General features: G+C 36.4%; 1 protein-coding gene across 8 annotated transcripts in view; it reads left to right on the forward strand.

Annotated features, from left to right (window-relative positions):
* The window catches only part of LOC131912936 (POTE ankyrin domain family member B-like), a 69,854-nt gene that overhangs the window by 29,908 nt on the left and 22,525 nt on the right, over nt 1–17,421 (forward strand). For 6 of the 8 annotated variants that reach the window (XM_059265233.1, XM_059265229.1, XM_059265231.1 and 3 more), the window contains 10 exons: nt 166–253; nt 2,060–2,142; nt 4,066–4,123; nt 6,180–6,208; nt 6,292–6,352; nt 9,599–9,627; nt 9,718–9,778; nt 11,374–11,402; nt 11,492–11,552; nt 13,171–13,265. In XM_059265233.1, the coding sequence (XP_059121216.1) occupies nt 166–253; nt 2,060–2,142; nt 4,066–4,123; nt 6,180–6,208; nt 6,292–6,352; nt 9,599–9,627; nt 9,718–9,778; nt 11,374–11,402; nt 11,492–11,552; nt 13,171–13,265 (594 nt within the window). The remainder of the gene's footprint in view (nt 1–165; nt 254–2,059; nt 2,143–4,065; nt 4,124–6,179; nt 6,209–6,291; nt 6,353–9,598; nt 9,628–9,717; nt 9,779–11,373; nt 11,403–11,491; nt 11,553–13,170; nt 13,266–17,421) is intronic. The other 2 variants (XM_059265227.1, XM_059265228.1) reach the window with 2 other exon arrangements.

Consider the following 17,421-nt stretch of genomic DNA (forward strand, 5'->3'; position numbering starts at 1 on the left):
CAAGGCTTGATTTTAGAATATGTGACTGTATGGGGTAAAAAGACAGGTTGCTCTCAAGAGCATGCAAAAGGTTATCTATGAAAATATTCTATCCTATTTTTAAGTTTCGTTGAATTCAAAATAGGAAATTCAACTATATTCTCATTATTATTTTCATTATTTTAGCAAGATATTCCTGAGAATAGTCTGAAAAGTGGTGCGGATGACTTACCAATAGCTTCCAAACAATATGAAAATGTAGAAGAACAAGAAGGTAATGCACATGCTTAACTTGGAAGATCACTTGGCAGAGAGGTTTGCTTAAAACATGGCAACAAATACCTTAGCCAAATAAAATAACCCACATAATACATATTAAATCAAACAAAAGTAAAAATGTAATGGTAGACAAGAAAAACTTTCGTCCAAAGTTTGAAATAAGAATGTCAGTAAAAGAGTTGCCTTTTATTTTATTTAGCTTTTGATAATTTCATGCTTGTGTACTATATTTACATCATTTTCAGGTTTCTGGCTATTCCTACAACCTTTCCTGTGCTCAGGTCCTTAGTAACTCTATGTGTAACTTCTCTTCTATACTATTAGTAAAGACACACTATGTTTGTGTGTGTGTGTGCACGCGTGTGCATATGTGTGTGCATGCGTGTTTGTGTCTCTCTCTCTGTGTGTGTAAGTGTATGCATGCTTGTGTGTATTTGTTTAATGTGTTGCTTATATGTACACGTGTTTAGGACTGATCACTGGAATTGCACAACCTATTATCCTACTAGGATGAGCTCATCTCTGGAAAATCACCTGATTTGTCTTTGTTTATCAGCCACTGATTGCCTACAGATCTTCATCTAGGGGTTGTGCATTGTGAGATTCACTTCACCCACAGTAGCATTTCATTGGGTGTTGTCCTTATACGGGTGTCTTTTCAGATATCATACTTTTGAAATTTCATGGTAGCAATATCTATGTCATGCATAGAAGATGCTGTGTAGCTTCAAGAGTGCTGGTACTTTGATGTTACAATCTATCTACCTAATTCTTACTATTTTTCCTGATCCTTAGATTTAGGACTTTATAAGTGGAGTTGGGGCATATTATGGTCACTCCTTGGAGTTTGAATAATTGTATATACTGTAATACTTTTATGTACTGTGTAAAGTAAATTCTTTGAGGAGAAATGACAGCTACATTCTTCTGTGGGTATAACCGTGACTATAAAAACCATATTTAGAACACAGTAAGTATACTGTTATAAGAAAATGGGAGTAATTGATGACTCCTAGTGTTTATGATTTCTCCATCCATGGATAGTTGATTAGTTTTCCAGTACCAGGAATGAATTTCTCATTGAGTGGGTCTCCAGACCAATAGGACAGCTGTTGGTTACCCCAAAAATAAAAGTGCTGCTATCTGACCATGAGCGTTATCTTGCCAGGCTTTTCAACATCTTGGTGGTGTACCATTTTCTGCTGGTGAGATTACTGATTGCTTATCTCCCTTGGCACTTTGCATAGCATGTTCTCATAGTGTGAGAGCAGGTTTCTATGTCAGGTCCAGCTAAATTACTCCAAATTCTGTGTCTAAAGTGTGGAGTCTTGAGCAATGGGGCCTTACAACTAAAGCTATTTTGCCAGTTTCAATTAAAAAAAAAAACAATTATTTCATAATCCTTATCCAACTTCCTTAATTTGTACATTTTTGAATGTGCTTGTGGGTGTGAGCACATGATAAATGTTCTGAAAAATCGATGACGTCTGAAAATGTAGATTTTAGAGAGCTTGGTCATTTATGAGAGGTGTGTTAACTACTAGATGAATTAGTCAAGTATTTGGATGTCTTGAAGCTGGCAACAGGTAGTTTCTATACAAGTGATATACAGGTATTTCTACAACTTGGGCATTTATCTAAGCATGTAAATATTCATCTATAAAGTACATTTAATTGAAATATTTGATAAGAGTAACTTTTTTCTAAATTCTAATTGTGAATGTATTCCATCTATTGTCATAGAAAATTGTGTATCTAATTGTTATATTTATTTTTTAAATAAAATATGTGGATATGTCAGAAGAACTAGAATTAGAAACAATACCGGATTTAGAACTGGAAAATGCAAATGTTTGTCATAAGAATGAAGACTATCAAAAATTGGTATGTAACTGTTTAAATTTAAATTTCTCACTTAATACTGTTTGGTTTGATGATCTTACCATAGGCCAAAAGAAACTACACTTCAGGCTACTATATTCAGTCCATCAATGATGATTTAACATTGAAATGAACGTCTTTTACCTATTATAAAACACAGGGTATTCTTAGAATCCAGTCACACAGCTAATCATTGTCTTTTATAAGTAATTTAGTAAATAATTATATGATTATTACTTGTGCTTTAAGTTAAGCTCTTTGAATGGCTGGAGAATCTTATGGCTCTCTATTTAAAATAGTGGATGCTAAAAAATTATGGACTTCAGAGTTGGATTTATTTCATAAAGTTGATTCTTCCTGCAGAAACTAAATTTGTTATGTGATGATTATACTCAGTTATGTCAAGGAGAAATTTTTTCCTTACGATCATTGGGTTATTTCAAGGTCCTCATTTGAGAAGATATATGGACATATAATCAACTAATCTGCCAATAGAAGGACTTTTTGATTCCATAAAAGAGGCTTAATTGTGAAGGAAAAACTCAACTATTTTGCTCAATTCAATGAAAAAAATTAGTTATTTCCACATTATTGTCCAATGTGCTTAATGAATATATATATATATATATATATATATATATATATATATATATATATATATTGGGAATTGAGTTAATGTAGAGAATTCAAATAGATTCAAGACACTATAGTTTGCCTTTTACACAATCTGTTCAGAGACAAAATACAATGTAAGGTACTTACTGAAGTATGAGTATGTTGTGAAGACATTTTTAATGTTTTAAACCTACATAAATCTGTATAGTCAGTATCTACTCTATGTTGAGAAATCAAGAACTGAGAATTTCAGAGGGAAGCCTATGCTATAGTAATAGAAGACAAAACAAGTAAAAAGCAATTGTTTTAGTTCAGATAGGTGTATTTTGTCATAAAGAAAACATATGGTACAGAGAGACAGTTATGTAAGATTGTTGTTAATACAGGGTAGGAGTGAGAATGGTATTTTGTCGTCAGAGATCAAAGTATGAAGCCTAACATGTTTTAGAAGATGAGGGAGTGTCCACTCAGAACTGTCAAATAGGATGGCATTACTGTACATATAGAATAGTGGACAACTTATTCTCATAACTTTTAAAATTCTTGAGGGATGAGAAAGTAAGATTTGTTTATTCTATTAAACGTGCAAAAAATGTGAAATGGTGTTTAGGGAAGATTTCTGTTCACTGAGAAACATTTCTATATTAAAACTGCATAATGGTCTAATGTTATTGTCTAAAGGTAACATAGGAAATAAAAACTTGTCTGCTTATTATTTTGATCCAGATTTGCCTTCTATAAGAAATTAACAAAATATGTCAGTTTTGTTTGTTCACTTTTACCAAAATTAATCACATTCTGCCTTGATCCCTACACAATCAGCATGATACAATATGAATGCTTTTAACATAATACATATCTCCTATCAAGCCTAACCGCACAAATAATGTCATTGTATAACACCTCATGATTAATGTTAATCGTGTCCTAGAGGAGTGGCCCTACTAAAAATGTGAACATTTGTGTCATTAACATCCTCCAACTTTACTAAGAAGAGCAAATTAGTTTTATACATTATAATATAAAATAATTACTTTTGTTGATACATGCACATCAGGCATTACTCTGTCTATGGATGTTTTCCCTCTATTCTATATTTCTTGTATGTAATTGGGAAATGAAAGACTTAAACTTGACTGTGTATATAAGATTCTCCATTCAAATGGTCTTTGATAGATACTGCATATATTCTCATGAACAATTTTCTTAAAGTCTAGTATCATGGTATGTTCAGAAATAGAAAATAAGACCTTTTGGAATTACATTACTAATATCATGTGACAGAGTGTGTTTTACCCTAATCCACTGCAGAAAGCTGCCCAGTCATCCAACGTAGGAAATGGTCCAGAAGAAAATGAAATAATTCAAGGTAAGAGTCATCATGAAGAGACTTTATGTAAGACAAATGCCGGTATGTTGTGCTACCAAAAGAAATCACTGAATAAATTTACACTTAAGTAAAAGACAACAAAAGTGGTAATAAGCCCCATATGTCAATAAGCATGAGCGATGTGTAAAATTGAGATAGTCCCAGAAGGATCTCTGAGTTCTCTTCTACCTGAGATACCTAAGGTGCCCCTTTGTCCATTGACTCAACTAGGTATAACTGAAGGTTTCATGTTTAGCAAAAGATGTCTAATTGGGGCTTTATCTCCTCTTTTATTTGGAGACTCCATTTGGATTTATTTTATATGCATATGTATTTAGAAATCTTCTACAGTAGTATGTTTCCATATGGTTTTTCATGTGGACTTTAGTAAATTGTCCATCCCCATATTCCTACCCTAACCTCTCACTTGCATCGCCCTTCCCCCCACTGTCTCTCTACAATTATATATTCTATTTCCCTTTACTTGAATGATCCTTGCAAGCAGTCCCTTACTTGATGCAGAGTCTCTGTGGTTATATGGATTTTAGCACACATGTTGAAGACTTAAATGCTAACACTCACATATAAGGGAAATTATACAGTATTTGACTTTTGGATCTGGGTCTCCTCATTCGTGATGATTTTTTTCTAGCTTCATACATTTATATGTAAATTTCCTAATTTCCTTTTTTTGATAGAAGCAAAACACCCCATTGTGTGAGTTCACCACAGTTTCATTATATATTTGCCAGTTAAAGGACATCTAAACTGTTTCCTAAATCTGGCTATTGTAAATAGTCAATAATGAGCATGTATGAGCAGGTATTTATTGTAGTAGGATACAGAGTCCTTTGGGTATATGCCAGATAGATGTATAGGTGGGTTTAGAGAAGGATTAGTAGCCAGCTTCCTGAAAAAATGCCAGAGTCATTTCCTTAATGGCTGTAAAAGTTTACGTTCTCATCAGTAATGAGCAAGTGTTCCATTTTCGTCATATCCTCACAAGCATGAGTTGTCATTTGCTTAATTGAACTTCGCCCTTCAGACAGGAGTAAAATGAAATCTCAAAGTACTTTTGGTTTGCATTCTTCTGATAAAGAAAGATGATGAGCGTTTCTTAAAAGTTTGTCAGCAGTTTGTGTTTTATCTTTTAAAAATTGTCTTTGTATTCCTGAACACCATTGTCACTGGGTTAGTTGTTTCCTGGGAGTCCAATTTTTCTTCTTTCTGTATTTTAGATACTAACTGTACGTTAGAGGTTTAAATGATTAAGTTCTTTTCCTATTATGTAGCCTGATGATGGTGTCCTTTGCCATAAAGAAGCTTTCAGTTTCCTGTGGTCCCATTTACTAAATTTGGGTCTTAGTGCTGTGTTACAGGTGTTCTGTTCAGAAGTCTTTCCTGTACCAGTGAGTTCAAGCCTGTTAAAAACTTTTTCTTCTGTCATATTCAGGGTATCTAGTCTTATTTTGAGATTCATGATCCATTTGGAGTTGAGTTTTGTTCAGGGTAATATTCTTCTTCATGTATCCATGAAGTTTGGTAATCTCCATGTATGGAGGCTATTTTTTTATTCAGGGTGTACTTCTAGTTTCTTTATGAAAAATCATGTATTCATAGGTGTTTGGACATTAATTTGATTTCATTGATCAACATGTCTATTTTGATGATAGAACCATGATATTTTTATTACTCTAGTTCTGTAACAAAACATGCAATCTGGGATAGTGATTTCTCCAGGGTATTTTAGTATTGAGAATCTTCTTAAATCTATCCAAGATGTTTTTGTATTTCCATATGAACCTGAAAGGCTTTTTGATGCTGTTGTGGTTGTTTTTTAAATTTCTCTGAATTTTGATGGGAATTAAATTGAATCTATAGATTTCTTTTGATATATTTCAGTATATTTCTTGTCAGCTGCTTTCCTAACCAGTAAAATAATAGATGTTTATTTTGAAAGAAGGGACTAGAACTCATTGCCCTCTGAAGCCTTCATAAAGGTAGGTTTGGAATTCTCATTGTGCATAAGATTGACTATACTTTCTTTTTCTTTCAGTTTGGGCTGAAAAATGTCCGCATCCAGAGGTAAATGCCTTTTAATATTTATATTGAATAATTATATATTGTTGAAATCCAAAATATTGATTAAATGTCTCTTTTCAAAATAGCTGAGGGATTTTTGTCATCTAGTCTCCAGATCCAAGCCTGAAACACAGCAATCTCAAACAGGTAAATTTTGTAAGTCACTTTCTCCTGATCAGTTTATTCTAATACATTTCAAATACACACAGTCTTCCTGATGCCAATTATATCTTGACTATAATGTTGGAAGGTTTTGTCACAAGCAATGCCAACTCACTAGTGGCATACATGCTTCAAAATTATTACATTGACAACATAAAACATTTAGAAATATCAGCTCAGCTTCAATGTTTAATATTCATGTTGGACTGCCTTCTCATTTCCAGTGTGCAATCTCTGTTTATTAGTGACTTGTAGAAGTCAATCATGAGACTAATGAGACTGCCCCAGTGTGTGACCATAATTTCCTGATGGATCTCAGAATGCACACCCACACACATAGCTATCTGTAAGGACAAGGCAGAAACTTGTTTGAGCTCAGAGATTCTGATCTGGACTGGACAAATAGCAATGTACAATATCTTCAGAAAAGAAAATCAGTTTTTGTGTTGCTCTAGAACTCATAGTACACTGCTTCACTTCACTCATAGTGCATTGTAATTTAATTACAAGGAATAGGAAATGCATTTAGAATTCTTGTCTACAATCTATTTCAATAACACAGCATACACTATCATATAGTGGAGCAGTCATTGACAGTCCCAAAGCTTACATAGATATCTTGCCATAGGAAACTTTCAGCTTCATGTGGTCCCATTTATTAAGTGTGGGTCTTAGTGCCTGTGCTACAGGTGTCCTATTCAAAAAGTCTTTTCCTGTACCAATGAGTTCAAGCCTATTACACACTTTCTCTTCTGTTATATTCAGTGTCTCTAGTCTTATTTAGAGATCCTTGATTCATTTGGAATTAAGTTTGTTTTTTTTTTGTTTTGTTTTGTTTTTTCGAGACAGGGTTTCTCTGTGTAGCTTTGCGCCTTTCCTGGAACTCACTTGGTAGCCCAGGCTGGCCTTGAACTCACAGAGATTCGCCTGGCTCTGCCTCCCGAGTGCTGGGATTAAAGGCGTGCGCCACCAACGCCCAGCTTGGAATTAAGTTTTTATTTAGGGTAGTAAATACAGATCTCTGTGCAGTTTTCTCCATGCAGCAATCAAGATTATTTCACTATCATGAGTGGAAGATGTTTTTTTACCCAGTGCATTTTTCTGGTTTCTATATGAAAAATCATGTGTCCATTGGAGTGTGGACCTCCATTTGGTGTTCAGTTTGATTTCATTGATCAACATGTCTATTGTGATGCTACAACCATGCTGTTTTTATTAGTCTACCTCTGTAACAAAACATGAACTCTAAGATAGTGGTTTCTCCATTCTCTTTTCATATTAAGTATCCTTTTATCTCTATTCAGTGTTGTTTTTCATTATTTTGTTCTTTTTTATTTAAAATTTTAGTTTACATACCAACCACAGACGCCCCTCTCATCCCTCTTCCAACTCCCCTCCAGTATACCCCCAGCCCCTCCTCCAAAAGTGTTAGGTCTCCCATGGGGAGTCAGCAAATCCTGGTACATTCAGTTGAGGCAGGATCAAGCACCTCCACACTGCAGCAAGGCTGAGCAAGGCATTCCACTCTAGGTAATGGGCTCCAGATTGCCAGCTCATGCACCAGGTATAGATCCTGATCCCATTACCGGGGGGCCTCCAAACAGACCAAGCTACACAACTGTCTCCCATATGCAGAGGGCCTAGTCCCGTCCCATGCTGGTTCCACAGCTGTTGGTCTAAAGTTCCTGAGTTCCTACAAACATGGTTTAGTTGTCTCTGTAGATTTCCCTACATAATCTTGACACCGCCCCCCTTGCTCATATAATCCCCTTCCCTCTCTTCTACTGGACTCCCAGAGCTCAGCCTGGTGCTTGGTTGTGGATCTCTGCATCTGCTTCCATCAATTACTGGATGAAGGCTCTAGGGTGACAGTTAGGGAATTCACCAATCTGAATACCAGGGTAGGCCAGTTCAGGCACCCTATCCACTATTGCCAGTCTTCTAATCGGGTCATCCTTGTGGATTCCTGGAAATTTCCTTAGCACCAGGTTTCTCCCTTACCCCATAATGTCTCCCTCTATCAAGATATCTCTTTCATTGCTCTCCCAATCTGTCCCTCCCCCAGCTCAGCCATCCCATCATGCCCTCCATCCCATCCCCTTTATTGCCTCCCATCCCCACTTTACTCATGGAGATCTCCTCTGTTTCTCCTTCCCATGGCAATCCGTGTGTCCCTCTTAGGCTCTTTGTTTCCTAGCTTCTTTGGAGCTGTAGGTTGTAGTCTGATTATTTTTTTCTTTACATCTGATATCTACTGATGAGTGATTACATATCATGTTTGTCTTTCTGAGCCTGGGTTACCTCACCACAGGAGTCTTGCCTGCTGGCCTACAACTGGGGCTGCAATGGGTGGGGGTAAGGGAGCTTGGGTTGTGCCTCTGAAGCAGGGTGACCGTCTGGGAGTACAGTAAGTCACCTCTTGGTCCAGTGGGAGCCAGCCAAGTCTGTGTCTCAGGGAACAGCTATGGTCTTGGGGGAGGGGTGGATTTGGGAGAGCAAGTGGGACTTGTAGATAACAGAGTCTTATGTGGAGTGGAGGTAGTTAGTTCTGCCTGCAGGAGACTTTCCAACTGGCCTGAAATTGGGGCTGCAATGGGTGGGGGAATGGAGGCATGGGTTGTGCCCCTGGGCCTAAGGCCTAGAGGCTGGGTGACCGGCTGGAAGAACAGTGACTCACCTCTTGGTTCAATTGGAGCTAGCAGAGTCTGTGTCTCAGGGAGCAGCTGCAGTCTTGGTGTGGTGGGTAGGCTTAGAGGGACAGAGTAGGACTTGTGAATAAAGGATCAGATGGGGTGGTTGGAATCAGACCTGCCTGCAGGAGTGTTGCCTGCTGGCCTGTAACTGCACCTAGGAGAACAGGGACTCACCTCTTGGTCCAATCTGAGCTGGTGGAGTCTCTCCATTCTTTTGTTTGGTTTGTTATTTTTTTATTTTTATTTTTTGGATTTCCATATGAACCTGAAAGGTGTTTAGATGCTGTTGTGGTTGGTTTTTCTTTTTTTCAATTTTTCTGACAAATTATATTAGAATTTTGATGGCTCTTGCACTGAATCTTTAAGTTGCTTTGCTAAGTTTCGGTATATTTGTGTCACTTTTTGTCCTAAGCAGTAAAATAATAGGAGTTTATTATGAAAGAAGGGAATGAAATCTCACTGCCATCTGAAGCCTACATAAAGGTAGTTTTGGTGATCTCACTGTGCATGAGACTGACTCTACATTTTTCTCTTTCAGTTTGGGCTGAAAAATGTCCACACCCAGAGGTAAATGCTTTTTAATATTAATATTGAATAATTACATCTTGATTGAAGTCCAAAATACTGATTAAATATCTCATTTCAAAATCCATTCAGCAGAGGGATTATTCTCATCGAATTTCCAAACCCAAGTCTGAAACACAGCAATCTCAAGCAGGTAAATTTTATAAGTCACATTCTCCTGAGCAAGGTTTTTTTTGAGACAGGGTTTCTCTGTGTAGCTTTGTGCCTTTCCTGGGACTCACTTGGTAGCCCAGGCTGGCCTCAAACTCACAGAGATCCGCCTGGCTCTGCCTCCCGAGTGCTGGGATTAAAGGCATGCGCCACCACCACCCGGCTGATCAAGGTATTTTAATAAATTTCAAAAGCACACAGTCTTCCCGATGCCAATTATATCTTGATGATGGTGAAGATAGAATTTGACATACGCAATGCCATCTGATAGTGGCATACATGCTGGAAAATATATTACATTGGAAATATAAAATATTTGCAAAATAAGCTCAGCTTTAATGTTTAATACTCATGATCTAAGGCTTTATCCTTTCCAGTGTGCAAACTCTCTGCTTATTAGTTACTTATAGAGGTCAATCTTGAGACTAATAAGATTTCTCCAGTGTCTGACTATGATTTCTTGATACCTGGGTCTCAGAATGAACACCTGTCGTACTCAAAGTTACCAGAAAGGGCAAAGCAAAGACATGTGTGAACTCAGAGATTCTGTTCTGCACTGGTCAGCCAGCAGTATACCACATCTTCAGGAAAGAAAATCAAGTTTTGTTTTGTTCTAGAACTTATAATGTATATCTTACCTTCATCTGTACTGCGCTGTAGTTTAGTAACAAGAAATAGGAAATGTACTTAGAATTCATATCTATAATTTATTTCAATAATACTATCATATGGTGGAGTGATTATTTAAAATCCCATAACTGGTATACATACCTCGCCTTAAAGATGCTTTTAGCTTCATGTGGTCCCATTTATTAAATGTAGGTCTTAGTGCCTGTGCCACAGCTGTCCTATTCAGAAAGTTTTTTTTTTTCCTGTACCAGTCAGTTCAAGCCTATTACACACTTTGTCTTCTGTCTTATTCAGGGTCTCTGGTCTCATTTTGAGATCCTTGATCCACTTGGAGTTGAGTTTTATTCATGGTTAGAAATATAGTTCTCTGTGAATTCTTCTTGAAGCCATAAAGTGTGGTGAGCACCATGTATTGAAGCTGTTTTTTTCCAGCGTGTCTTTCTAGTTTCTTTATCAAAAATAGTGTCCATAGGTGTGTGGACTTATGTTTGGTGTTCAGTTTGATTTCATTGATCAACACGTATACTGTGATGCTAAAACCATGATGTTTTTATTACTCTAGACCTGTAAAAATCATGAAATCTGGGGTGGTGGTTTCTCCACTCTTTTTGTATTGGGGTTTGTTTTACCTCTCTCCAGGGTTTTTTCTTTGTTCATTTATTTTTATTTCTATGTGGAGCTGAAAGGCTTTTTCATGCTGGTGTGGTTATTTTTTTTCAATTTCTCTGACTAATTATGTTGTAGTTTTGATGAGGATTACATTGAATCTATAGATTGCTTTTAGAATGTCTCAGTCATTTCTGTCAGCTGTTGTCCTAACCAGTAAACTAATAGGTGTTTATTTAGGAAGAAGGGAATAAGAACTCACTGCCATCCAAAGCCTATATAGAGTTACTTTTGTAGTTCCCATTGTGTAGGAGATTAATAAATTTATCCTTTTTCTTTCAGTGTGGGCTGAAAAATGTCCTCACCCAGAGGTAAATGACTTTTAATATTTATATTAAATGATTAATATTTATTGAATTCCAAAATATTAATTAAGTATCTCATTTGAAAATCCATTCAGCTGAGGGATTATTCACGTCCAATCTCCAAACCTGAGTCTCTACCACACCAATCTCAACCAGGTAAATTTCGTATGTCACATTCTTCTGATCAGTTTATTTTATTAATTTTCAAATGCACACAGACTTCCTGATGCCCATTATATCTTGATGATGGTGATGATAGTGTTTGACATAAGCAATGCCATCTCACTGGTGGCAGACATGCTTCAAAAACATTCACAAAGACAATATGAATTATTAGTAAATGTAAGCATAGCTTCAATGTTTAATACTCAGGTTCACTCACCTTAACCTTTCCAGTGTGCAAATTCCCTGTTTATTAGTGACTTCTATAAGTCAATCATGAGACATATGTGACTTCCTCAAAGATTGAACATCATTTCTGGACACCTAGGTCTCAAAACGCACACCTATAGTAAAGCTCCCTGAAAGGTCAGGGCAGAGACATGTTGAGCTCAGAGATTCTGTTCTGGGCTGGACAAACATCAATATACCACATCTTCAGAAAAGAAAATCAATTTTTGTGTTGTTTATAACTCATAGCGCACTGCCTTCCTCCATCTGCAAAGCATTGTAATTGATTTACAAGGAATAGGAATGGCATTTTAAAACCATATCTATAATCTATTTCAATAAATGAGGGTACACTCGCATACGGCAGTTCAGTCATTGAAAATCTCATTACTTATATGCACATCTTGTTTGCTTTTACACCTTTTCATTTCTCTGTACTCTATTGTCTGAAACTCATCTCTCTGTGTTTATATCAGTAAAGAAACCATGTCTGCAATGGCTTATTTACTTTCAAAACTTAAAAGTCAAAACCTATCAGAATCACACAAAGTAATTTAAAGAAAACAGGAAACGAAAGCAAATGAGATCTTCGGATCTTAGAACAACCTTTAATATAGTTCCTACATGTCAAGGAGAAAAACGGATACAACTGTAACAAAGTGGGTTCAAGTTGAAGTCGAAAAGAAGAGTTTAAGCATTATCTTAAGCTAGGGTAGCTACAGCAATACCCATTTTTCTTGGGAAAAAAAAAGGGTATACAGTACAGAATGACTCCATGTGATAAAGTGAGTCATAAAAGAGCAATTTGTCGGGCGGTGGTGCCTTTAATCCCAGCACTTGGGAGGCAGAGGCAGGCAGATCTCTGTGAGTTCGACACCAGCCTGGTCTACAGAGTGAGTTCCAGGAAAGGCTCCAAAGCTACACAAAGAATCCCTGTCTCGAAAAACCAAAAAAAAAAAAAAAAAAAGGAGCAGAGCAAAAGCCTGTTATCCTGTTCACAGAAAAATGTGTGGTAAACCAAGTACCATTTGGGGGAAGTGAACAGTGAGTTACTTAAGTTACTCTTGCAAGGCAAGGATAGTTTACAGGATGAAAGTGTTATTTTCCACAGTTCCTTCATATGTGGATGTAAGCATATAGGTCATTTATGAGTTTCCTAACAAATCCTATGAAGCATGTATGACTCAAAACTGGCCAATATGTAGTACCTGTCCAAGTGTTGATTTGTCTACAATTACAAGTTTTCTTGAGGATGTAAATATACACCTATAGCATGTGGTTAATTGAAATAACATATAAAAAAATAAAACTCTAACTTTACATTACTTCTATTTTTATAGAGTATTATTTTGCCTAACTGTTGTTCATATTTTTTATGTAAAAGATATAATATTTTCAGAAGAACTAGAAGAAGAAATAACAGAATTTAAAGTGGAAAATGAGAGAAGTTTTGATAAGCGTGCAGAAAATCAAGAATTTGTACGTAAAATTTAAATTTAAATTTCTCATTTTCTATTGTTTGCTTCAATGACTTTGCCATAGACCCACATGCTACATTTTAAACCACGTTATTCAGTCAAAAGATTAATAATTGAGTAATAAAATGAAAGCATTTAATCTATTCTTAATTACAAAGTATTCTTAGAATCCCATGACATTGCTAAATATTTCCTTTGATGTATAGTAAGTAAATTTCTGATCATTGTAATTGCTCTATTTTTAATGTATTTACACACCTGGGTAAAGACAAGACTCAATGTGAATATCACGGATCAGTTTTTGAAGTAACAATGCATTCTTTATATTCTACATACCCTCTCTCATGTGTACAATGTGGAAAGACTTTTAGCCATTCTTCCATGCTGCCTTGTCAATCACTTTGTGGTGTCCTTTGCTGCACAGAAGATTTTTAGTTTCATGGGGTCCCATTTATTACTTTGGTAATTACTTGTTTATAGTGTCTGTACCAGTGACCTGCTCAGAAAGTATTTAGCTGTACCAAAGAATTAATCATTAATCTGTACCATTTGGGCCTTGTGTTGAGATACGTGGACCATGGGAAGCTGAGTTTTATGCAGGGTGAGAGATAAGGCTCTAACTTCATTCATCCACCTATAGTCCAATCTGTCCAATGTGACTGGCACCATTTGTTTTCTACAATGTGAATCTTTGGCCTCTTTTACAAAAATTAAGAGACTGCAGGACTGTGGGCTTATATGTGGGTCCTTAGTTTTCTACCACCAATCAATGTTTGTTTGGGGGCCACTGCCATACTCTATTTATTATTTCAATTGGTTATAGTAACTTGAAATCTGGAATGGTGATGCTTCCATAGTTTTTGTTTTTGTTCTTTTTAGTTTGCTTTGTTTTTGTTTCATGGTTCAAAATTGTTTCAGCTATTCTTGGTCTTTTGTGTTTCCGTTTGGGATTTAAAATTTCTTTTTCATTTTCTATGAACATTGAACTGGAAATTTTATGTGGATCATGTGGTGTCCACAGATCGCTTTTACTAGGATGACCAGTTTCACAATATTAACCCTACAATAATGATCACAGAAGGTCTTTGCAAGTTATCGTAACATCTTCAATTTCTTATTTTCACTTTCTTACTGCTTTCATTGTAAAAGTTTCACTTTTTGGTGACATTTATCCTAATTCATTACACTTTGAGGTTATTTGGAATAGCATGATTTTCTTGATTTTATTCTCAGTACGTGCAGTATTTTTAGGTAGGCTACTGATTTGGAGGCTCAGATTAAAACCTGTTACTTTGCTAAATGTATTTATCAGCCATTGGAGTTTTCTGGGCAAAATATATTTTTTTATAGAATCATATTATTACAAATGAAAATATTTTCACCTCTTGGTTCCTTTCTTGTATCTTCTCTTGTCTTACTCTTCTAGTTAAGACTTCTAGTACTATATTGAACAGAAGGAGGAAGCGTGGTCATCCTTGTCAGGTTCCTGATTTTAGAAGGGAGGATTTGAGTGTTAACAAAATGTTAGTTGTGTGTTTGCTTTTTATTGGCTTTATTATGCAGAAATATGTCCCTTTCATTCTTAGACTCTCTGAGATTTTTATCATAAAGAGATGATCAATATTGTCAAAGACCCTTTCTGTATCTAATGACATAATCATGTGCTATTTGTCCTTGAGTCTGTTTCTGTAATGGATGTTGTGAAAGTGCTATCCTCTAAATTGAATTCATTAGATAAGTTCTTCCTATTTTATGGGTTTGTGCCCTCAGTTCAGTTATTTCCTGCAGTCTACTCCTCTTGGTGTGCTTGTTGCAGAGCTTTCAGGTGTTCTCTTAAGTCTCTAAAATGAGATCTCTCAAAATTCATTATGAAGGCAGTTGGTGCTATGAACTTTCCTTTTAACAACACTTGCAATGTGTTCCATACATGTGAATATGTTGTGCATTCACTTTTATTGAATTTGAGGAAGTCTTTAATTTCTTTCTTATCACTGCCTTGACCCAGTGGTAATTCACTAGAGAGTTGTTCTGTTTCCATGAATTTTTAGACTTTCCGTTGTTTCTGTTGTTGTTGAAATTCAACTTTAATCCATGCAGTTTGATAGGATTCAGGGAGTGTGTTTCAATTTATTTGTATCTGACGAAACTTGCTTTGTGACTGAATATGTTGTCAATTTGGAGAGTGTTCCATGAGGTGCTGAGAAATGTCTTCATTTGTGTTTGGATGAAATGGTCTCAGGAGCTCTGTTGGGTCCATGTGAGTTATAATGTCTATTAGCTCCAGTATTTGATTGGAATGGAATCAAAGACTCAGTAGTAAATCGATAAATGTATGGATATTGAATTTCAACCAAGAAGCCAAAATAATACAATGGAAAAAAGAAAGCGTCTTCAACAAATGGTGCTGCTATAACTGAATGTTGACATGTAGAAGACTGCAAATAGATTCCTATGTATTATCCTGCACAAAACTCAAGTCCAGGTGGATCAAAGACCTCAACATAAATCTAGATACACTGAACCTGATAAAAGAGAAATTGGGACATAATCTTGAATCCATTGGCACATGAGACAACTTTTTGAATAGAATACCAGTAGAGCAGACACAAAGGTCAATAATTAACAAATGGAGCCTCAAGAAACTGAAAAACTTTTCTAAGGCAAAGGGCACCATCAATGGAAAAAAATGACAGCCTACAGAATGAGATAAGATCTTCACCAACCTCACTTCTAAAAGAGAAAATAGTTCCAAAATATATAAACAAACAGTCAGGAAATTACACATCAAAAAACCAAATAACACAATTAAAAACAGGATACAGATCTAATCAGAGAATTTTCCGTAGAAGAATCTCAAATGGCCAAGAAACAGTTACAATAGAGTCCATCTTACACCTATCAAGATGGCTAAGACCTAAAACCAAAGTGACAGCTCATGATGGAAAGGATGTGGAGCAATAGGAACACTTCTCTCTTGGTGGTGGAAGTGGAAACTTGTACAACCACTTTGGACATCACTATGGAGATTTCTCAAAAAATTGAGAATCCATCTACCTCCAGACACAGCTATAACAATCTTGGCTATATACCAAGGCACGCTTAATCGTACCACAAGGACTCTTACACAACTGTGATCAGAGTTACTTTTTTCATAACAGACCAGACCTCAATACAAGCTAGATGTCCAACAACACAAGAAAGGATATAGAAAATGTGGTACACTTACATAATGGAGTATTACTCATCTGTTAAAAAACTGACATCATTAAACTGACATGCCATGTTGATATGCAATGCTTTGTTGATACTCATGGAAAATTTGCCCTTTCTTATACAAAAGGGAGGAGGAGTTGATGGGGGGGTGGGAACAGAAAGTGAATGGAGGTGAGGGACTGAAAGGCAGGTGAAGAGAGGGCAGAAATTGTGGTTAGGATGTAAAACAAACAAACAAACAAACAAACAAATAAATAAATAAATAAAAGAATTGAAAACAAACAAAAACCAAAATCAAACCAAAAAAAGAAAAAGGAAAGAAATTTTCAGGCAAATGTGTGGAACTGGAAAAAAACATCCTGAGTGAGGTACCCAGAACCAGAATACAAACTTGATTGTGCCCTAGCTCAATTGTCATCAGACAGGCTTCACCCAACACCTGAAGGAAACAGATACAGAGACCTGCAGCCAAAATGTAGGCCTAGCCTGGGGGAATCCTGCTGAAGAATGGGAGGAAGGATTATAGGAGTCAGAGGGGTCAAGGACATCATATGAAAACCCACAGATTCAACTAACCTGGGCTCATAGGAGCTCATTGAGACTGAAGTGACATCCAGAGTGCCTTCACGGACTGACCTAGGCCCTCTGCATATATGTGGCAGTTGGGTAGATCTTCCTTCTTGTAGTACTCTTAAAAGTGAAAGCAGAAGTTTTCTCTAATTGTTTTGCTGGCTTTAGGGATCTATTCTTCATACTTGGGTCCCTTGCCCAGCTTTAAAGCAAGCATTTGTGTTTAGTCTTACTGGAACTTGTGATGCCATGTTTTGTTGAAATTCATGGGAAGCCTGCCTTTTTATGAATAGAAACTGAGTAGTGCATGGGGGACAGTGTAGGGAGAGACACAGGAAGTAGAGGTGGGGTGGAAAGCTGTGGTTGGGATGTGA

This window comes from Peromyscus eremicus, chromosome 6 (assembly GCF_949786415.1).
Source record: "Peromyscus eremicus chromosome 6, PerEre_H2_v1, whole genome shotgun sequence".
NCBI lineage: Eukaryota > Metazoa > Chordata > Mammalia > Rodentia > Cricetidae > Peromyscus > Peromyscus eremicus.